We start from the raw sequence: 24,313 nt of genomic DNA on the forward strand, positions 1-24,313 counted from the left end.
TGAAAATGCAACTTAAAACAAATCAATTACTGATCATTTCTGTAGTCCAGATATTCAAACTTGCAGTTAAAAAAAATTTTTTTTTAAATGTTTATTTATTTTTGAGAGAGAAAGCCAAGTGGGGTAGGGGCAGAGAGAGAGGGAGACAGAGAATCTGGAGCAGGCTTCGTGCTGCCAGTGCAAAGCCGGACATGGGGCTGGAACCCATGAACTGTGAGCTCATGACCTGAGCTAAAGTCTAACTACCGCTCAATCCAGTGAGCCACCTAGGTACCCAAACTTGCAGTTTTTAAGGTCCTAGATGAAATTTACAACACCTGTAGAAGTGAAGGATGTTAATTTCTTAAGCTCTTTTCCGTGGCAGGTAGTCTTTGTGACCATTCTTTGATAGATCCTTGAGTGCTTGTCTCTTAAATACCTAATTATAGATAAACCTCTAGCCTCTGGAAACCAGCTGGACAGGTGATAGGATTACTACTTGTTAGAAGAACTAAGGACCAGACCAGCGACTTAAGCTGGGTTGATTTGTTGATATTTGGGGTTTTGGTCTTATATTGGGAGTATATTTGTTATGCCTTCCTGCTAGGGAAGGATTTTGTGAAAAGTGAGTTATTGAGTAAAAGGGATTTGGGATTTTTGGATAAACAGTTGTATGAACGTACAAAGGGGAAAAATCATACATTGAATGTTTGCTTACCATACATAAAAAAAAGAAAATTTTCCTCTAGACTCTAGACTAGAAGATCAAATAGGTAGTAAGTGATAATAAGTAGATAATAAGTAGATTTAATATTTAAATTTAGTTCTTTCTTCTCTGCTTGTATATTTTACTATCACATCTGTATTTATCACTACTTTTTGTTGCTGTGCAAGCAGTAGTTTCCACAAATATCTGAAAAGGAAAGAAGGCAGCTATTGTACAGTCAGGAAATACTCTATATACTGTGTATAGACAGATTTTTACTAGACTATCTGGAGTTGTGCCTAGGATTGTATTGGGACTGAAAGTGGGAACAGTAGCCTGTAGGGATGTGAAATACAGGATAGCGATTTTCAGTGATTGTTTGCTACCTGATTTCAGGGAGTGGTTGTAGGAAGAGGAGCAGACGTGTTGTTCAGAGATCATTTTGCAATATTGTAAAGATGACTTGGAGAAAAAAATCCCTGTGGAGTAAGTCTAGGGCATTGTGGTGGTCTGCATTAGAGGTGTACTTGGGCTGCCATCTTTCCCTTCCGCTTGGCAATATTTATCAGTGTGTACATTTTTTTCTTTGTTAAAAAAACGTTTACTTACTTTTGAGAGAGAGAAAGTGCGCAGGCATGAGAGCAAGCGAGGGGCAGAGAGAGGGAGAGAGAGAGAATCCCAAGCAGGCTCTACGCTGTCAGCACGGAGCCCACCGTCGGTCTTGAACTCGCAAACCATGAGATCTTGACCTGAGCCAAAGTTGAATGCTCAAACGACTGAGCCACCCAGGCGGCCCATACATTTTCTTTCATGCTCTGAGAATCTATTTTGGAGGTAAATGTTTTCCCTTTGAAAAAATGTTTCATGTTTTAAAACCTCTTGAAGAGACATTATATGGCATATCTATAAATGATGATACATACTAGTGAATGAAACACATTTAGCATTATTAGTGTTTGTATTCTAGGACCCAAATTAGGATCTTTGAGCCAGGGGTGCTTCACATAACCATAAAATGATATGCTCTCTGATCTTGTGAGATAAGAACTTGGAGATCATTCAATCTGACTTTTGGTAGTGGGGCTTGCTTACTCCTTTGTTTTTGCATTTAATCAATCCATGTTTATGACACACCTACCACATTAAAATGTAAGTGCATTATGGGCAAGAAGTTTTGCCTCTTTGGTTCACTGTTAATAGGGCTGCCATATTGCAAAAAGTCAAGAAGGCACCATTCACACTACAGTCTATGTGAAGGGTACCCCCCCGGAGTTGTGCAGTGCAGTCTTTTTGTTATATGCTGTGGTTAACCTCCTCATGCTGTTAATATTTTTTGCCCGTTTTTCTGCTTTCTACTAAAGTTAACTTTTCTTGTTTTCCAAAAGTATCAGTGATCGGTAGCTTTTAACCTTCTTTGTGTCGTAGTGAGGGATACTGTTTAAATTATGATTCTTTTCACATGCTTGATTTTTCCTATTTAGATCTTTGATTTATAACCTATTGTTTATAGTGCTACTTGCTAATATCTATATTGCTTTATTGCTAATATGCTATCTTGCTAATATAGTGCTGTATGCTAATTTCCTGTATATGTTCTGCTCTCATATTTTTGTTGGCCTGTTCTGGTGTCAGTACCATACTGTTTTTAGGACTAGTTTAGGAATATATCTTAATATTCTAAAAGACAAGTTCCTTCTCTTTGTTATTTTCAAAGTTAACTTAAATTTTCAAGGATCTTCATTCTTTTCATAAACATTTCCAGTTAAGATTAGAATTCCTCAAAAGATCCAGCTAGAATTTTAATTAGGAAATTATTTGAATTCCAAGATTAATTTACAGAGAATTGACACCTTTATAATAAATCCAAGAGCAAGGAACATTACTCACATAACCTAGTATGGAATTAGATGCTTTTTCTTGTGACCTAATACACTGTCAGTTTTGGTAAGTGTTATTTGCTTAAGAAAAATGCATATTTTGTATTTGGTGTAGAAAAATATATATGATGGAAAACATTAGGAGATGGGAAACATTATAGTGTGGATTTATTGATTATTTAGATACTTAAATCTCTTGTTCCATATTAAGATTCTACCTAAGTTTTTGTTCAAATCCTGATGTATATATGTATGCGTGTGTATACATATGTGTATACATACGTATGTATGTATCTGTGTGCATATACATAGGTATACAAATATGTGTATGTATATGTAAAGTTTTTTTATTTTGAGACAGAGAATCCTAAGCAGGCTCCTCACTGGCAATGTGGAGCCAGATGTAGGGCCCAACCCATGAGCTGCGAGACCATGACCTGACCCGAAACCCAAGAGTCAAATGCCCAACTGACTGTGCCACCTAGCTACCCCTGTGTGTGTGTGTGTATATATATATATGTGTGTGTGTGTGTGTGTGTGTGTATTTATTTATTTAATTTTTAAAGTTTTTTTAGAGAGAATGCAAGTGGGGTAGGGGCACAGAGGGAGGAAGGGAGAGGGAGGGAGGGAGAGAGAATATCAATCCCAAGCAGGCTCTGCACTGCCATTGCAGAACCCATGCAGGGCTTGAACCCACAAACTGTGGGATCATAACCTGAGCCAAAGTCGGACGCCTAACCAACTGAGCCACCCAGGCATCCCCTATATCTATACATATCTACATATATCCATAGATATATTTTAAGTAAGCTCTGCACCAACTTGGGGCTTGAGCTCACGACCTCAAGATCAAGGGTTGCATGCTCCACTGACTGAACCATCCAGGTGCCCCTCTTCTGATGATTTTATCTGTCTGTCTATCTATCTATCTATCTATCTATCTATCTAAAATGTTACTGAGTTTTGAGAGAGAGAGTGGGAGGAATGGAGGGGCAAAGAGAAAGGGAATCCCAAGCGGTCTCTGCACTGTCAGCCCATGAGATCATGACCCGAGGCAAAATCAAGATGGTGACCTGAGGAGAATTAAACCAACTAAGCCACACAGGTGCCCCATCTCTTCTGATTATTTTAAAGTTAAATATTCTGTGTGTGTGTGTGTGTGTGTGTGCGTGCGCTTAATTGCTCATAAGACCTAAATTTCTGTTTGTTGACTTCTGTTTTTTTTTCTTTAAAGCCACATACTATTTAACGTTCTCTTATAATGTTCCACCTTCCTTCCTATGCTGTATTGTCTAGAATTTTAGTTCTGATATTTTTATGGATATAAGTACTTTGTCTTTTTCTTTAATTTGGAATTTTTTTTCCAGTAACAATAAATTTTTCTCAAGTACCGATATGATTACCTTTTTTTTTTCCTGATTTTTAAAATAGTCTCTTCACCCAGTGTGGAGTCCAGTGCGGGGCTTGAACTCATGACCCTGAGATCAAGACCTGAGCTAAGATCAAGAATTGGTCACTTAACCGACTGAGCCATTCAGGCGCCCCTGATGATCTTACTTTTCGTGTCTCATATTATTCTTTATTTTTCTTTTTTGTGAATATTTCCTCCAAGAATATTTTCAGTTTGGGACTTTTTGTAACAAACTTTCTGAGGCATTACATGGCTGAAAATGTTTTCATTATGTTCTTTCATTTAAATAAAATTGGCTGGATGTAAAATTGTAGGTCTAATACTTAAAGAATATGACTTTATTGTCATCTTGTATCTAGTGTTACTTTTGAAGTTTGATGTTGGTCCGATTCTTTTTCTTTTGTAGGTATTCTTTCTCTTTTGAAGCTTATAGGGTTTTTTTTTTGTTTTTTGTTTTTAGGTCTTTGTTCATACATTTTGCTAATTTTAGGCTTGGGTTTTTCCTTTACCCTTTTTTGGCAATCTTCGCTCTTTTAGTTTGTGGTTTTTCATGTTTTTTAGTTTGAGGCCAGTTTATCATGTCATTTTATTTTATTTTAATTAGTTTATTTATTTTTAAGTAATCTCTACACCCAATGTGGGGCTCCAACTCATGACCCCAAGATCATGAGTTCATGCTCTTCTGAGCCCCCCAATTTATCATTTCTAATGATAATTTAAAATGATCGTTTCTTCCAATAATACTAATCTCTTGGGGCATCTGGGTGGCTCAGTTAGTTGTGTCTGACTCTTGGTTTCAGCTTAGGTCATGATCTCACGGTTTGTGGGTTTGAGCCCCATGTGGGGCTCTGTGCTGACAGTGTGGAGCCTGCTTGGGATTCTCTGTCTTCCTCTCACTCTGTCCCTCCCTTCCTCACATGTGCTCACTCTCTCTCTCAAAATAAATAAATAAACTTAAAAAAATATTACTGCTCTCCCTTTTCATTCCTTATGGAACTCATAATATTCAGATGTTGACACCTAGAAAAATTTTATTCCTAAATTGATAATTAAACTATTTTTAAGCACTTTTGATGGTATGCTGGAGAAATTTACTGACAGTTACTTGACTAAACAAGAAACTGACGGTTACTTGAGTTATTTGGTGCTTCTTTCACCTGACTCTTGTTGCCTGTGTGTAAAGTGGCCCATTTGTTGGGATAAAGCCTTGAAGTTGCTTGATAAAAATTCATTTCCTTTACAACTTATTAACACCCTTTAACCAGAGCATACTTGAATACTCACACTTTGGATGAGTGTTGTGGTTGTGTACATGATTGTGCAAGTTAAGGGAAAGCTACTTTTGAAAAACCAAACCCCATTGCAGAGCTATACTTCCTTTTTAATGAATGACACCTTATAGAAGTTTTAAATGTATGTATAGAAACAGGTGAAGCTTCATCAACAGGTGTGCACAGATAAGATGGCGGCACAAATTCATGAACTGGTGGGTGGATTCTATGTTAAAAATTTGAAAATACTTTAAAATTTAGAATTTTTTTAATTTATTTTTTTAATCTTTATTTATTTTTGAGAGAGAGACACACACAGAGAGAGTGCAAGTGGGGGAGGAGGACAGAGAGAGAGGGAGACACAGAATCCAGAGCAGGCTCCAGGCTCTGAGCTGTCAGCACAGAGCCTGATGCGGGGCTTGAACTCACAATCTGCGAGTTCATGACCTGAGCCGAAGTTGGATGCTAAATCGACTGAGTCACCCAGGCGCCCCTAAAATTTAGAATTTTAATTTAATTTTAATTTTTTAGTTTTTACTATTCTTATTCAGCCTCCAAATTTATTAGATGGAAGAATTGAGGGGAAGTGATAGTTGCTTAAGGGCATGCAGTTAATTATTCAGAAGCAGCATTTCAACTGAAAATGGGTATTTTTTTTTTTGTAATCTATGCATCCAACTTGGGGCTTGAACTCATGACCCTGAGCTCAAGAGTCGCATGCATTTCTTTTTTTTTTTTCCCAAAATTTTTAATTTAAAGTTTTTAATTTATTTTTTTTGGGACAGAGAGAGACAGAGCATGAACGGGGGAGGGGCAGAGAGAGAGGGAGACACAGAATCGGAAACAGGCTCCAGGCTCCGAGCCATCAGCCCAGAGCCTGACGCGGGGCTCGAACTCACGGACCGCGAGATCGTGACCTGGCTGAAGTCGGACGCTTAACCGACTGCGCCACCCAGGCGCCCCAAGAGTCGCATGCATTTCTGACTGAACCAGGCAGGCACCCCAGGAAATTTTAAAAAATTCTTTGATATCTTTAATTGGGTAACACTGTGTACCAGATAGACAACTGAACATAAAGGGTACACAAGACGCATGACCTTGGATCTTTGGCAAAATATTTTATTTGTATTAAAATATATGAAGGGGTGCCTGGGTGGCTCAGTCGGTTGAGCGTCCGACTTCGGCTCAGGTCACGATCTCACGGTCCGTGAGTTCGAGCCCCGCGTCGGGCTCTGGGCTGATGGCTCAGAGCCTGGAGCCTGCTTCCGATTCTGCGTCCCCCTCTCTCTCTGCTCCTTCCCCATTCATGCTCCGTCTCTCTCTGTCTCAAAAATAAACATTAAAAAAAAATTAAAAAAAATACTTTAAAAAATATGAAATAAAAAATTATAAAATAAATATTTCAAACAATATGGAAGTACACAGGAAAAAAAATAAAAGACCTTCCCCTGTTCCCTAATTCCTACAGTTTGTTTTTCCTAGGAATAACCACTGTTAAAGTTTGTGTACATCTTTCCAGACCATTGCATATGTATTTATGGGTAACTTATATGTGTATATTTTACATATATGGAATTATAATCTATATGCTATTTATGATAGTAAACTATGTATTGTGTATATTCTTGCATATTAGTTCTTCTTGATAATTTTCTATTTTGTTGTGTTATTATACCATCACTTCTGTAGCTGTTCCCTATTAGTACACAAATTATCTCAATTTTTTTTGTTTTTTTAAATTTTTTAAAATGTTTGTTTATTTTTGAGAGAGAGAGAGAGTGGAGAAGTGGAGAGTGGAGAGAGTGGCAGAGAGAGAGAGAGAGGGAGACAGAGGGTCTAAAGCAGGCTCTGCACTGACAGCAGAGAGCTGGATGTGGGGATCATACTCACAAACCGTGAGATCATGACCTGAGCTGGGGTCTCAGGCTCAACGGACTGAGCCACCCATGTGTCCCTCTATGTTTTTAATATTATAAAAGATGTAGCAGAAAATTACTTTTTTTTTTTTTTTATGAAGTGGAATTACTTGGTTAAAGGTGTATGTATTTTAAATTTTTATAGGTTTTTCCATATTGTCCTCTAAACAGGCTAAAATCAATATGCACACCACTCCCCAATGCTCTCAGCACTCTTCTTATATACTTCTCACTGGGTAATTTGAGGAGTTAGGCTTTAACTTTCTTTTCTTTTTTTAAATTTTTTGTGTGTTTGCTTATTTTTGAGGCAGAGAGAGACAGCGTGAGCAGGGGAGGGGCAGAAAGAGAGGGAGACACAGAATCCGAAGCACGCTCCAGGCTCTGAGCTGTCAGCACAGGGCCCCAAATGGGGCTTGAACTCACAAACTGTGAGATCATGACCTGAGCCGAAGTCAGACACTTAACCTACTGAGCCACCTAGGTGCCCCTACTTTAACTTTCTTGAAGGGCAGAGATTATCTCATCATCAAGTATCTTTAGTATCTAACACAATAACAGGTGCTTAATAAATTTTGTTTGTGAAAAAGAATGAATCGCTAAAGGGAATTTAATAAGCTTATGGAATTATATTAATCCTAGAAAGCCAAGCAAGTATCCTTACTTTAGACTGTATCCACTGTCAGGCTGTAGGTTTAATATTTGTTACTTCTACTACCTCACTCGTTCTTCTAAATAATCTTAAGAGGTAAATGGTAGTTTTTAATTCAGTGGTAGTGCTGCAATATAAGACTGGTCCTGTCCAGTATTTAAATTTTGTGGCATTTTTCTGTACCCATGTCTCTCGTTTAAAGTATGTATTATTTTCAGATTGAAAATTATCTTCCAGGAAGAAAAATGCATTAAAACTTACAATAGATTGTTTTTGTCTTTTTACAGTTCCTCAGCTCACTTCTATATATTTTGTCTGTCTATTCTTTCACATATTCATTCTTGCTTAGAAATGTTAAACTAGTAAGCCATTGCTTTTGGGATGTTTGAGGAAAATGTAGGACCTTTTGTGTGCCTGAAGTTTGAGGACTTTGTAGAATAATATTGGCCCTAAGCAAATAAATAGCAGTGTGAGTTTTGTTTTCTGCAGTCATGGTAACTGCTGAAAGAAAAAGAAATTGACCGCACTTCTAAGCTTTCTCATGAAAGCAGGAGTACTTATTTTTTAAAAAGGTAGGGAAGGGGCGCCTGGGTGGCGCAGTCGGTTAAGCGTCCGACTTCAGCCAGTCCGACTTCAGCCAGGTCACGATCTTGCGGTCCGTGAGTTCGAGCCCCGCGTCAGGCTCTGGGCTGATGGCTCAGAGCCTGGAGCCTGTTTCTGATTCTGTGTCTCCCTCTCTCTCTGCCCCTCCCCCGTTCATGCTCTGTCTCTCTCTGTCCCAAAAATAAATAAAAAATGTTGAAAAAAAAATTAAAAAAAAAAAAAAAAGGTAGGGAAAAAGACTGTCTTACAAAGAAAACTGGAAAAGATTGATTGTACTCATATACTTTTTGATCTAACCTGGGCGATAATGTTCTTATTTTGTTTATGTTTTGTCTCTTTGAGGATCTTTTTCTCATCAGTCATCTTACTCTTTAAAATTTTATTTTATTCTCTTCTATGTGTCCTTCTATTTACAAGAAACCAGGTCATCTTATCCTTTTTTTTTTCTTTCTTTTAAAGTAGGCTTCATGCCCAGCTCGGAGTCCAATGCGGGGAGGTTGTGGCGGGGGTGGGGGAAGTGGGGGCTTGAAGAACCTTGAGATCAAGACCTGAGCTGAGATCAAGAGTTAGATGCTTACCTGACTGAGCCACCCAAGTCATCTTATCTGTTTAAAAAATAAAATTCTTAGGGTGCCTAGGAGGCTCAGTTGGTTAAACATCTGACTTCAGCCCAGGTCATAATCTCAGAACATACGGTTTCTGGGTTTGAGCCCCACATCAGGCTCTGCACTGACTGTGTGGAGCCTGCTTGGGATTCTCTCTTTCCCTCTCTCTCTGTCCCTGCCTCACTCATGCTTTCTCTCTCTCTCTCTCTCAAAAATACATAAACTTTAAAAAAAGAAAAGCAAAAGAAAATTCTTGGGGTACCCGGCTGGCTTAGTTGGTAGAACATGTGACTCTTGATCTTGGGGTCATGGGTTCGAGCCCCATGTTGGGAGTAGAATGTACATGAGAAAAAAAATAAAGGGGGCATTTAAATAAAATAAAATTCTTCCCTGACTTCTTTGACTTTGTAACCTCTTTAGACTATTGTCTCTTCTTTCTTCACAGTGGCACTTCTTAACGAGAGTTGCTCATAGTTATCCCCTGTACTTTCTCACCAAGTACCCAGTTCTTCACCTAGCGATTTCCGCCCTGCATTTCACAGAAGTTGCCCTGTTAGAAGTTATAGTAACTTTTTTTTTTCATGTTTATTTATTTTGAGAGAGAGAGCACATGTGTGTTTGGTAACAGAGAGGAAGAGAGAATCCCAAGCAGGTTCTGCATTGTCAGTGCAGAGCTGGAAGTGAGGCTCCATCTCACAGACCATTAGATCATGATGTCTTGAGCTGAAATCAAGAGTCACTTAACCAACTGAGGCACCCAGGTACCCCTATAGTGACCTTCTAATTACCAACCCACGTTTTTTATCAGCTTTTCTCTCATTGAGTTGTTTCGGAACAAACTTCCACTCCCCAGTGTTTTTATTTCTATTTTATTATTATTTTTTTTTTTTAGAGAGAGACAGAAAGCCTGAGCAGGGGAGAGGGGCAGAGAGAGAGAGAGAGAGAGAGAGGGAGAGAGAGAGGGAGAGTCCCAAGCAGACATCACATTCAGAATGGAGCTGGATGTGGGGCTTGATCCCACGACCCTGGGATCATGACCTGAGCTGAAATCAGGAGTCAGATGCTCAACTGACTTAGCCACCCAAGTTTGCCCTACCCCCCGCCCCCCCGCCCCCCCCCCTACTCCCAAGCTGTTTTAGTAAAAGACTATATTTTTCACTAGTTTGTACAAGATCCTGTCTGCTCATTGCTTGAATATAGGCATTTTTTTTTTTTTAACAGTTTACATTTATTTATTTTTAAGAAACAGAGTGAGACAAAGCATGACCGGGAGGGGCAGAGAGAGAAGGAGACACAGAATCTGAAGCAGGCTCCAGACTCTAAGCAAGCGGTCAGCACAGAGCCTGATGCAGGGCTTGAACCCACGAACCGTGAGATCATGACCTGAGCCGAAGTCAGACGTTCAACCGACTGAGCCACCCAGGCGCCCCGAATATAGGCATTTTTTAAAGAGTTTTACTTCTGCCCTCTGTTTTTCATTCTGTATATTATCTATGATCCTTTTATTGCCATTTCATATCTATCCTCTAGTCCTCACCTCACTCTGTCTCAGAGCTGCATTTCCCACAGCCTGATACACCTCTCCCTAGATTTCTGGCTAGAATTCTAAACTTAACTTTTGAAATTAGAGTTCAGCATTATGCTTCTTCCTTTAACATCTGTCTCCCGGCTCCCCCCCACACTCACTGAAAAAAAATAACCACTTTTTACTAACCTGCAGTTACATTGTGTTTATTTGAATACTGGTGTCACTAATTTCTCAGTTACTCTACTTTCTGGAATCAATTTATTTTCTGCTTTCACAATTCTACACGAGGCCATCATCAAGACTCGAATTAATCTCATGGTCTGCTAATTCACTTACTTCCTTGACTGTCTCATTTTTTTTATTTTATTAAATTTTCTTTTTAAATGTTTAATTTTGAGAGAGAGAGAAAGACAGAGTGCAAGCAGAGGAGGAACGGAGAGAGATGAAGACTCAGAATCTGAAGCAGGCTCAGGCTCTGAGCCGTCAGCACAGAGCCCGATGTGGGGCTCGAACCCATGAACCGTGAGATCATGACCTGAGCTGAATGAAGTTGGATGTTTAACCGACTGAATACCCAGGCGCTCCATCATTTTTTTTTTTTTTTTTTTTTTTAATGCTATACTTGGATATGTTCTTTTTGTCTTTACATTAAAATCCTAGGTTCTAGATTTCTGACAAATTCTGATTTGGGCAGGAAGTCTTCCCTAAAAAGTAGAGCAGCATAAGTTCTCTGCTTTATTATTCTCAAATTCTTTTGCCTACTTTTATAAGATTTGTGGTAGAATAGTGGCAAGTATTTGTAGTAGCTGATGAGCACGACTAAAGAGCCTCAGACTCCAGGAGAACATGATTTTTGCTAACTGGAAAAATTTAACTCTTCTTGGGGTTAGAATTCCCACTTAGGTGGGAATAACTTTATCTTTTCATTTTACTTTTATTTTTTGTAGCATTTGGCACTTACTATTATACTTCACTTGGAAGTTTTCTCATCTTTGAATCATGTTCCTCACTATATTATGCCATATATTATCCTTGTGACTGTCAACCCAGTAGATTTTGTATTGAGTTCAAATGGGTCTTAATCTTTTTTTACCATTGTCCTCCAAGTCTTACGTACACAGTAGAGTCCTCAATAAATGTTTGTTAAATGAAATTATTCCCTTAGTCAGAGATGCCTTTCTTACTCATGGATTGTAATCACTCCGACACACATTGCTAAATGACTGTGGGTAGATTGCATAATCTCTCTTAAGTATCTTTGTCCTGAAACTGGCAACGCCTTCCCTCAAAGGGTTAGGTTATAATTAACTAGTAAAATGCTTTGAAGATGAAAAAGTTGAAGTTGAGCATTATGATCATCTTATTAAAGGTTAACTGTTAGTGTCATCAGGTTTGTAGGTAAAAGCTTTCCCAAAGCTTGAAGTTAATTAAATGGTGAAGTAATTATTTTGTATGTATTTACATTTTGGTTATTTGCTTTGCTTAAATCCCTAGATTTCTTTGGAGGGAAGGAGCTTTTTATAATGTTACTTATTCTGAGGTTTCTGTCACAGAGGCAAGTCAAAATTAAAACCCTACCAAGATAAGAAAAATACAGTAGAATAGTGCAGCAGTTAGAATGATGTGCCTCATGTACTTAAACTGTTTTATATGGGAGAAGTCCTCAAACTTTGGATACTAAGAATCATTTGGAGGCCCTCATTAAAAATATTCCAACTCCAGAGATTCTAGTTTAGCAGGTTATATTTCTTTAATGAGGAATCAGGTGATTTCTGATTCAGTTAGTGTGCAGATAACGCTTTGAGAGACCTTCCTGAATAGAACTGAAAAAAGCTAGTAGAATATGAGAGAATGACCAACAAATAAACCTACAGACTCATTTAAATTGATATTCAAAGAGTTATGTAGTACCCAAATTATTTAAAAAATGACTAGACTTCAGATATTTTACTAATGTCTGTAATTCAATAAGTGTGTAGTACTTATTCCCAGAGTATGTTTGTAAAACTTCAGGATCTGTAGATGCTCCATGAAAAAAGAGTTCCATCAAATAAGTCTGTGAAATGTTATATACTGTCCTCCATATTTAGAGGTTTACAGTGCATATTAACATATTAAATAAGACTCGTAGAAGTCCTACAGCAGAAGACCTTGAACCTAATTATTTCCAAACTTACTTGATTCTGAACCTTCCTTTTTTTTTCCCTAATAATTCCTATTAATAATTTACTGAATGAACTTTGGGAAATCTTGAGCCCCCACCCTGGTATGGTGTGCAATTAAAAAGAAATGAAGTATTTTTTTTGTACATGAGAACTTAAAATCTTGCTAGAATCTCAAGACTTAGAATATGATATTTTAAAGATGGTAAACATATTATACTAAGTTGAATATAATCAAATGCCAAAATATATAATAGAGTTGCAGCTAGTAGAGGAAAAAGGTCAATTTATATCAGATCCTTCAGGTAAGATTTTCAAGAAAAGATGGGTCTTTTTTTTTTTTTTAAAGTAAGCTCTGCTTACTGTGGGGGCCTGAACTCACAATTCTGAGATCAAGGTTGCATGCTTTACTAACTGAGCCAGCCAGGCACCCAGGAAATGATGGGTCTTGAAGGGTGAGTGATGGGATTTGATTAGGAGGAATAATGCAGGCCTGAACTATCTAAATTGAGGAAGTAGTTCACAGGTATCTGTTCGGTTTCTGTATTCACAAACATGCTTTAGCTTAGAACACATGACATTGCTTTCTCAGTGACTATTTGATAAGTATGTCATATAATAATGCTTTTCAGACACTAATGTGCACAAGAATCACCTGGGGATCATGTAAAGAAAAATGATTTCTGATTGGTTAGGTCTGGGGTGGAGCACATTTTGTAGTGACAAATGTAGACAGTAATTAAGTCTTGGATGAGTAGTTGAGTTAGATGACGATTAATACATACTTTAACCTTAGTATTTTTATAAATATCTAAGGTAGAGTGTTTGAGATAGTAGTAACAGATGTATGTTAGGAATGGCAGGACCTCATTTTTTTTTTCTTCTGTCATTTGTTAGCCATGTGACCTTGGGCTAGTTAATGTACTCTGAAAAGGGTGGGGTTAGAGAAGGCAAGAGCCTGAGGAAGTGAAATAGTACAATTTTGAAAAGCACTCATTTGTTAAGTACAGTAAGCATGTTTATTGATAAAGCACTATTACATGATTGAATTGCTTTTAAATAGTTTTTCCCCCTCTACTGATGATAGTTTGGAAGTAGCTAAACACTTTTTCTTGATAACTTGAAGTGGTACTGTATGTTACACAACAAATAGGTTAATTTTCCTTAATTGTAGACACTCTGAATATCTAGTTGTTCCCCCCTCCTTTTTTTTTTTTTTTTTTTTTTTTGTTTATTTCTGAGAGAGTGAGTGGGGAAGGGCAGAGAGAGAGGGAGACACAGAATCCGAAGCAGACTCCAGGCTCTGAGCTGTCAGCACAGAGCCAGATGCGGGGCTTGAACCTACGAACAGTGGAATCATGACCTGAGCCGAAGTCAGATGCTCAACTGACTGAGCCACCCAGGCGCCCCCATTCCCTTTGTGTCTTTCAGTATGAGTGTGGTCTTGTGGCTGGCTGGCAGGCTTGCTTGTTTGTTTATTTATTGTTAATTGTTTATAGAGTGAGAGCACGAGTAGGGGAGAGGGGCAGAGGGAGAGAGAGAATCTTAAGCAGACTCCATACTCAGCATGGAGCTGGACATGGGGGCTCAATCCCATGACTCTGGGATCATGACCTGAGCTGAAATCAGGAGTTGGATGCTCAATTGACTGAGCCACCCAGGTGCCCCTGGTCTTGTGGCTTTAGAACTAGCTCATGGCAAATTGTATTATAGCACAAAATTAGAAACTGGGCTTTTTGTAAAAAAATTTTTTAGCAAAGTAGGCTCTGTGCACAACATGGGGCTTGAACTCATGACCCTAAGGTCAAGAATCACATGCTCTATTGGCTGAGTCACTCAGGTGCCCCTATTACAAGTATTTCTTTTTCTTGCTTTCTTTCATTCAAGTTTTTATTTATTTATTTTGAGGGTGAGGGAGGGAAAGAGAATCTCAAGCAGGCTCTGCACTGCATTTCTTAAGTTTGTTTGTTAGGCTACATTTTGACTAGTTATTTGTGTAACGTAGTTGTCTTACTTTGGGAAAATATGATTTAGAAATGTGCATTTATGAAATAAATAGTTCTTATATTTTTTTCTTAAATTTGTGGCATAAAAAAATAAAATAGTATATATGGTAGTATATTGAAAATGGTCATATATACCTTTGAAATACCGATCTATAACGTCAAGTAATAAAGCATTAACATATGAATTAAATCTTCTCTAAAGGGAAGGTTAATCTTCCCTCCAGTCTCTTATCCATTTGCCCAGTATCCAGGGAATTGAGTGGTGAAGACAAGAGCTGCTGTGCGGATACTGACCTTCCTGTAGTCAGAGGACATGTGGCTGGGGAGGGAATAATGGAAATGTGATAAGTGGACATCTCTGGTTGAGAAATTGATTATGTTAAGCAAATTAATTGAAAGAGCAAATAAACGGAAGCCAGGTTTCTCCCCGAGAAGAGCTTACAAACATAAAAGGGGAAAGTCTAGAAAGAAACTTAAGATGTAGAATTAGAATTAGAAGCCTTGGTGTGTATGCATATGTTATTATTTATGCACAGGTAAAGAAATAGGTATAGATATGTTTATATGTATGTATATATATTCATATATTTCCTGCTCTCTTCTGAGAGGACTCTGTAGCTGTGAAACCCTAGTAACAATGAGCACACTTAATGCCCAGATCTTGGTTTCTAAATACTATCCATGACTAAAAGGTATCAGGTATCTCTTGGAGAAATGGCTAATTTTAGAATCAGGGAGGGAAAGTATAAGATGAATTTAGAGATGTCTTTTGTGTCAGAAAGCAAGGAAGTAGTCAAAATGATGGGGACATATCAAAAAGGTATAGGAACCACTTTCTAAGGGCCCTTGATTGCCAAATGTTGTATAATTTGAGCAGCAAAATGGAATAATGGATTATAACATATAGTATAAAATAAGAATCCATGAATCTACACTGATAAAAGTAGTAAGTAAAGGAATTCTGACAAAGGGATGGAGGGAAAGCTCTTTAAAGTAGAATGCCAACTAAAAAATGGAGAAGGAATGTTGGGATTAGGTAATCACCATCACAATGGTATTAGATCAAAACAGAAATAGTCAATGAATGCTAATGGCTGGTGGATGGGTGAAGGTTTGATGAAGAACAGGATATTGGTGAATTATCAGAATAATTCCACCTTGAGTCTAGATCAAACACAAAGGGAAAAATAGTGACTTTATTGTGGAGAAACCTGGCAGATGCCAAATTGCCCAGGTGATGAAAGTTACACATAATGATGGGTAAGTAAAGCATGCACAGTATCATTTGTGCATATTCTTCGCAAGAATGTGGTTATTTGGAGCATCACATCCAGATTGAGGGTCATCCTAGAGAACAAAAGGCCTGTACTCTTTACAGTCAAGGGCATGAAAGATGGGGGAAGGCCTAAAGAACTATTCCAGATTGAAGGGGACTGAAGAGATCTGATAACTAAATGCAATATATGTTCTCTGATAGGATCCTGAATCTGGATCAAGTAAAGTTTGAATGTGTTTGTGCATTGGCGCTGCACTTTATCAATGCTGATATCCTATTGGGAGGGTTATATGACTCTAATGTATCAAAATATCCTTGGTTTGGCATGTATGCACTGGAGTATTTAGGAGAGAATGAGGAATCATGTCATAAAAAGATACATACATCTTTTCCGTAGGCCTGAAACTATTTTTATTTTTAAAATTTATTGTTTAATTTACATCTAAGTTAGCATATGGTGCAACAGTGATTTCGGGAGTAGATTCCTTAATGCCCCTTACCCATTTAGTCCATCCTCCCTCCCACAACCCCTCCAGTAACTCTCTGTTTGTTCTCCATATTTAAGAGTCTTTTATGTTTTTGTCTCCCTCCCTGTTTTTATGTTTCCCTTCCCTTATGTTCATATATATATGTATATATATATATACACACACACATATATATATACCACATCTTCTTTATCCATTCATCTGTTGATGTACATTTGGGCTCTTTCCATACTTTGGCTACTGTCAATAGTGCTGCTATAAACATTGGGTGTGTGTGTGCCCCTTTGAAACAGCACACCTGTATCCCTTGGGTAAATACCGAGTAGGGCAATTGCTGGGTCGTAGGGTAGTTCTATTTTTAATGTTCTGAGGAACCTCCATACTGTTTTCCAGGGTGGCTGCACCAGTTTGCATTCCCACCAGCAATGCAAAAGGGTTCCTCTTTCTCCACATCCTCGCCAACATCTGTTGTTGCCTGAGTTGTTCATGTTAGCCATTCTGACAGGTGTGAGGTGGTATCTCATTGTGGTTTCGATTCGTATTTCTCTGATGATGAGTGATGTTGAGCATGTTTTCGTGTGTCAGTTGACCATCTGGATGTCTTCTTTGGAGAAGTGTGTATTCATGTCTTTTGCCGATTTCTTCACTGGATTATTTGGATTTTTTTTGGGTATTGAGTTTGACAAGTTCTTTATAGATTTTGGATACTAACCCTTTATCCAATATGTCATTTGCAAATATCTTCTCCCATTCTGTCGCTGCCTTTTAGTTTTGCTGATTGTTTCCTTTGCTTTGCATAGGCTTTTTATTTTGATGAGGTCCCAATAGTTCATTTTTGCTTTTGTTTCCCTTGCCTCTGGAGACGTGTTGAGTAAGAAGTTGCTGCAGCCGAGGTCAGAGAGGTTTTTGCCTGCTTTCTCCTCGAGGATTTTGATGGCTTCCTGTCTTACATTGAGGTTGTTCATCCATTTTGAGTTTACTTTTGTGTATGGTGTAAGAAAGTGGTCCAGGTTCATTTTTCTGCATGTCGCTGTCCAGTTTTCCCAGCATCACTTGCTGAAGAAACTGTCTTTATTCCATTGGATATTCTTTCCTGCTTTGTCAAAGATTAGTTGGCCATACGTTTGTGGGTCCATTTCGGGGTTCTCTATTCTGTTCCATTGATCTGAGTGTGTGTTTTTGTGCCAGTACCATACTCTCTTGATGATTTCAGCTTTGTAATAATAGGTCTTGAAGTGTGGGAGTGTGATGCCTCCAGCTTTGGTTTTCTTTTTCAAGATTGCTTTGGTTATCTGGGGTCTTTTCTGGTTCCATACAAATTTTAGGGTTGGTTGTTCTAGCTCTGTGAAGAATGCTGGTGTTATTTTGATAGGTATTGCATTGAATATGTACATTGCTTTGGGTAATATGGACATTATTATTATTATTTATTTATTTATTTATTTATTTTTAACGTTTATTTATTTTTGAGACAGAGAGAGACAGAGCATGAACGGGGGAGGGTCAGAGAGAAAGAGGGAGACACAGAATCCGAAACAGGCTCCAGGCTCTGAGCTGTCAGCACAGAGCCCAACGTGGGGCTTGAACTCACGAACTGAGAGATCATGACCTGAGCTGAAGTCGGACGCTTAACCGACTGAGCCACTCAGGCGCCCCTATTATTATTTTTTAAACATTCACCTTTGAAAGGCAGACAAAGCACAAGTTGGGGAAGGACAGAGAGAGAGGGAGACACAAGACCTGAAGCAGGTTCCAGGCTCTGAGCTCTCAGCACAGAGTCCAATGCGGGGCTCAAACCCATGAACTGTGAGATCATGACCTGAGCCGAAGTTGGATGCTCAACGGACTGAGCCACCCAGGTGCCCCTGGGTAGTATCAACATTTTAACGATGTTCTTCCAGTCCAGGAGCCTGGAATATTTTTCCACTTTTTTGTGTCTTCTTCAGTTTCTTTCATAAGCTTTCTATAGTTTTCAGTGTATAGATTTTTCACCTCTTCTGGTTAGGTTTATTCCTAGGGAAACTATTTTATTTTATTAAAAAAATTTTTTTTTTAACATTTATTTATTTTTGAGACAGAGAGAGACAGAGCATGAACGGGGGAGGGGCAGAGAGAGAGGGAGACACAGAATCGGAAGCAGGCTCCAGGCTCTGAGCCATCAGCCCAGAGCCCGACACGAGGCTCGAACCCATGGACCGCGAGATCGTGACCTGAGCTGAAGTCCGACGCTCAACCAACTGAGCCACCCAGGCGCCCCTAGGGAAACTATTTTAAAATAAAAATAAGAAACTATATACTTTTCTGGTTATAAATTTAATCTTTCTAACTCCCTTGTTTCTGTATTTACAGAATACTACATTTGCTATACCTGTAGAGAGATTCACTTAGTAAATATTTATTGGTTGAATATTTTATCAAGAATTTAAGAATTCTATATTTTTTAATAGGGATAATAAATACATTTTTACCTTTGTCTTTCAGAAAGCTGAAGTTGATGGTAGTTTAAGTGATAGCCACGTGTCTCCTCCAGCCAAACGCACTTTGAAACAACCTGATTCTGTTTGCAAAGACAAATCAAAATCACGAAGTACTGGTCAGAGAGAGGAATGGAATATATCAACTGGACAGGCCAGGTGAGAAGTGAGAACTCACCCGTTGGTTTTTCATGAATTATTTGATATGATTTAGGGCTCATATCAATGCTAATTTTCTTAAATTATAAAGCCACTAGTGTCTCGAAATACTTATAAATTATTTATTTTATAATTGTTTTATGTTTTAATTTTCTCTAAATATGACATAGAACATATTTGTTTTATAAAAATCTATAGTATTTCATAGAAACCATAGTATTTCTAAATCTAAAATGGTAAGAAATTTGATAGGTCTTAAATATGCATACATATTTATACTGAAAGTTTAAAGACATTTGATTAGAATTATATTTTTATTTGAATGTAAAGTAAATTCTCCCTTTTCTAAAATTATGAAATATTACATTTGAATTGATATGCCAAAATGTAGTAAAATCAAAATTAATTTTTAAAGAAATCTTTTCATTTGTCCGTTTTCAACTTAAATTTACTTTGTGTCTGGTTCATTATGTATCAGGATAACTTATTTTTACACACTTACCAAAGTAAATAGTAATAATTTGTTGTAGATAGGATAGGTACACACACAGAAAAGATTTAAACATTGAACTCTTAATTCTTAGCTTCTCTTTTCTCCAGTCTTTGATGTAGAAGTGTTGATGATGTGTGGACTACAAACAAAAGTAAAAAGGAAATCCTTTGGTTTCTTTCCTCCTTCAAATACCTAAAAATTATTTGATTTTATATTTGTAGGTAAATTCTGGATGCTGTTACTCTTTAATGAAAAAAAATCTTTGGTGTTTTATAGACTTTCATAGGCAGTGTATATACTGGTCCCTAAAGAGTCTGTATCTATTTCAATATATTTCAGAAGATGGACCACTTTAAGTTTTTTATTTGCGTTGTCTGGGAGCTAAGTAGAAAAATCTTGAATCAGAGCCTTTGATTTTTTTTTTTTTCTTTTCTGATATTCATCTGTGAGATAAAACAGATCCAGGTCGCTATAATGATGTTACTAAAATGAGTACTGCCCTTTAATTACACTTCTAGACTTGATCTACCTGTTGTAATCTGTATCATATTTATTAAATTAGTGAATCAGGCTTCTTTTTCTAGATAAATGTTTCTTAAAAATGTTCTTTTAGTGTTCAAGTTTGACCTTTAACTGTGAGATAATTTTAACAGTTTGTGTATATAGCACATTAGATTTTCTACATCTTAGCCACTCTGAAGGCCTTTATGTAAATTGATCTTGATCATGTCTTTTGTTTAAAAAAAAAAAAAAGTCCTCACTTGTTTTGGGGAGAGAATTTTGCTTCCATTTAGGTACCTCAGTATTATACTCCTTTTTAAAACAATGCTAAGTATATCTTGAATAAAAAACTTAAGAAAGAATGAATACCAACAGAATTTATTACTTATATTTTGGCAGAATAGCAATTTAAAAGGTTTTTTCAGTTAAATTTTCATCTAGAAATGTAAGTGCTACAGGGTTAGAATATTTTGGTATTTCTTGTTTAAAAAAATGAAAAAAAATTTTTTTTATATTTATTTTATTATTGAGAGACAGAGTGAGACAGAGCATGAGCATGGGAGGGGCAGAGAGAGGAGGAGATACAGAACCTGAAGCAGGGTTCAGGCTCTGAGCTGTCCGCACAGAACCCGATGCGGGGCTCAAACCCACCAACTGTGAGATCATGACCTGAGCCGAAGTCAAACGCCCAACCGACTGAGCCACACAGACGCCCCTAAAAAAATTTTTTTTAATGTTTATTTATTTATTTTTTTTGAGAGAAAGAGACAGAGTATGAGTGGGAGAGGGGCAGAGAGAGAAGGAGACACAGAATCCACAGCAGGCTCCAGGCTCTAAGCTGTCAGCACAGAGCCTGATGTGGGGCTTGAACTCATGAGTGGTGAGATCATGACCTGAGCTGAAGTCGAACGCTTAACCGACTGAGGCACCCAGGCGCCCCTATTTTGGTGTTTCAGATGACCCAAATAGAAAATGCTGTTTGAGGGGCGCCTGGGTGGCGCAGTCGGTTAAGCGTCCGACTTCAGCCAGGTCACGATCTCGCGGTCTGTGAGTTCGAGCCCCGCGTCAGGCTCTGGGCTGATGGCTCGGAGCCTGGAGCCTGTTTCCGATTCTGTGTCTCCCTCTCTCTCTGACCCTCCCCCGTTCATGCTCTGTCTCTCTCTGTCCCAAAAATAAATAAAAAAAAAAAAAAAAAAAAAAAAAGAAAATGCTGTTTGACCTATTAGCTTCAACAGAACTGAATTTTAAGGAAACCTTGTAAGTACTTTAGATTTTGAGATAGTGTAAATATGAAAATCAGGATTTATTTGAAGGATTGTATTTGTTTTTATGTCATGAGCCTAAGAATCCTGATTCCTTTATTTTGATAATCTATGATGAGTAACTAAAGTAAAATTATTAAAGTTCTTTCAAAAAAACTGTGCTAAAAATATAATTCATTTGGGGGAAAAGTGAATGTATATAAGAATTAGTCTTAACCATGAAAAATAATGAATCCTAAAGGACTTTGTAATGACTACTAAATTAAAAACTATATATATATTTTCAATGTTTATTCACTTTTTTGAGAGACGGAGACAGAGTGTGAGCAGGGCAGGGGCAGAGAGAGAGGGAGACATAGAATCTGAAGCAGGCTCCAGGCTCAAGCTGTCAGCACAGAGCCTGATGCGGGGCTCGAACTCACGAACCATAAGATCATGACCCGAGCCGAAGTCGGACGCTCAACTGACTGAGCCACCAAGGCGCCCTTGACTACTAAATTTTTAAAAGAAATTACTGTGGGGGCACCTGGGTGGCTCAGTCGGTTGAGCGTCCAACTGTGGCTCAGGTCATGATCTCGCGGTTTGTGGGTTCGAGCCTCGCATCGGGCTCTGTGCTGACAGCTCAGAGTCTGGAACCTGCTTGGGATTCTGTTTCCCTCTCTCTGTCTGCCTCTCCCCAGCTCACACTCTGTCTGTCTACCTATCTCTCAAAAATAAACATTTAAAAAAAAAAAAAAAGAAATTACTGTTGATTGGCAGAACAATTTTTATTTATTTAAAAATGTGTGTTTGTTTATTTAATTTATTTATTTAGTGAGAAAGAGAGAGAGGAGGAGGGGTGGAGAGAGAGGGAGAGAGAGAATACCAAATGAGCTCTCCTGACAGCACAGAGTCTGATGTGTGGCTTGATCCCATGAACTGTGAGATCATGACCTGAGCCAAAATCAAGAGTCAGATGCCTAACCGACTGAACCACCCAGGTGCTCCAGGAGCTTTCATTTAAACAGTGAACTCACCTAGTTACATTTTAAGCGATTAACTTTTGGGAACTTTGATTCATGGGGCTTTTTAGGCTTATGTATTATTATACAGGAAGGCCAACTCTTAAAATTCTAGTGTTCTCTTCATATCCAGATATTTACTATTCTGTCTCTTTCTTGTTTTTCATTTTTATAAAGAGAAATGGTAATGGAAAAATGATAATCTATGATTGTAAGATAATTGGATTGATTGAAGAATAAGTTTTTATTTTTCCTTTTTAAAACAGATTTCATTAGCAATGAAGTAAAAGCCAAGTAAGCATTGTCTTCTTCAGAGGGACAAAAAGGCTTATTGTACTTTTTTCTCCCAGTGATGTTACTGTTCAGAAAGTTTTAGGTTTCTTTTGTAGAATTATTTCAAGGTTAGCATCTTATTTTTTTTGGATAATTTAAATATGTAAAATTTCAATCATTTGGTTTTTGCATATGCTAAAATTCATTTTGAGCCCTCACTTGTAAGTAAACTCATCATACTGAGTTAGTATTATGTTAGGTTCAAAGTCAAAGTAGATTTATGATGTAGTAAAATTGACTTTTCTGTGTGGTTTTAAGTGGGTTCCCGAGAATTTGACATGTATAATCTTTTAAGGAAAGACCTGTTAATATACCAATTTCATTACTTTATAGTGTACTTTGTATATAAAGGTACTAAAAATAAAATACTTTGAAGAGGTGTAGTATATTAGAACAAGGTAGTTTTGTTTTTTTCTGGGGGAAAGGAGGGCTGGAGTGTTTTTGTTTTTGTTTTTGACAGTATGTGTACATGTAACAGCTTGAGTTTTTGTGTATATCCTTTAATCATCTGATCCATGACCTTTATTAGGCAGGGGCATTTATCATTAACATTTAATATTTAACATTTAAAATTGAACACGAAAAGTGCTGGAGTAACCAAAAACACAATATTTTTGTTAAGAAAATGTGTACAAACAGGAGCGGGAGATACAGGCGTCCACTTATGGAATGAATAAGTCATGGGGATAGAAGGCACAGCATAGAGAATAGCGTCAGTGGTGTTGTGTGGTGAGATGGTAGCTACACTACTAATGAGCACAGCATAACATATAGACTTGTCCAATCACTATGTTATGCACCTAAAACTAATATAATATTGTGTATCAAGTATACTTCCATTAAAAGAGAATTTTGTGCAAACCATACAGAAGATCATGTATTTACTTTTTTCTGAATGTCCTTTCCATTTTTCTTAATTTTTGAAAATACTAATTGTTGGGTATTTTAGAAATATCTTAGTTTACATCGACACTTCTTTTATTATGTAGCAATTTAGTTTTTGTTTTCACAAAGTATACTGTGAATTTTTTAAGTCTTGATGTTTTGATGATCATTTAAGTATCTTCCTGCTGAATTAACATTTCTTTTCCTCCACCCAAAAGGGAGAATTGTACAGTGACTGTTTTGAGAAATTAGCTAAGTTTTCATTTGGTGGGTTAGAATGTGAATTAAATATATTGGAGAAATTATTAAATAGTTTTGGTGTTCAAAGACTTTTTTCTTCTTACAGTCTATTGTTTGAATAAATTTGTCACTGTTTGAATTTTATTTTGTTAACCAAAACCAATAATAAATGTCTGTAACCATTGCTGCTTATAATATCAGTTAACTTTATACTACATGTTAAACTTAAGCTTCTTCTTTGGACTTTATAGAGTTGAAGACAGAGTAAGTTCAATTTTTAATCTGTTATTAAAGCTTTTCTTGAGGTAATGAAATGATGCTTAGCTGGTATATTTTATTAATTGGTGCATTACCAATCTTAGAGTAAAAAAAGATGTTGTCTTTAGTATTAAAAAGTAATATTGCTGACATTTTAAAGATTAAAATGATTCCACCAGTATTACGTTTCTTGCTTCTTTAAATGAATGTTGATGTGTTTGCATATTAAA

The 24,313-nt window shown here is 37.4% G+C and overlaps 1 protein-coding gene across 3 annotated transcripts in view; it reads left to right on the plus strand.

The window, feature by feature from the left end:
- The window catches only part of ATAD2B (ATPase family AAA domain containing 2B), a 162,355-nt gene that overhangs the window by 4,095 nt on the left and 133,947 nt on the right, over positions 1 to 24,313 (plus strand). For all 3 annotated transcript variants that reach the window (XR_007462447.1, XM_049652475.1, XM_049652474.1), the window contains exon 2: positions 18,959 to 19,110. Coding sequence is in view for 2 of the 3 variants with exons in the window: in XM_049652475.1 (XP_049508432.1) it covers positions 18,959 to 19,110 (152 nt within the window). In the remaining variant the exon portion in view is untranslated. The remainder of the gene's footprint in view (positions 1 to 18,958; positions 19,111 to 24,313) is intronic.

Source organism: Panthera uncia (assembly GCF_023721935.1).
Source record: "Panthera uncia isolate 11264 chromosome A3 unlocalized genomic scaffold, Puncia_PCG_1.0 HiC_scaffold_12, whole genome shotgun sequence".
In the NCBI taxonomy this organism is placed as follows: Eukaryota; Metazoa; Chordata; class Mammalia; order Carnivora; family Felidae; genus Panthera; species Panthera uncia.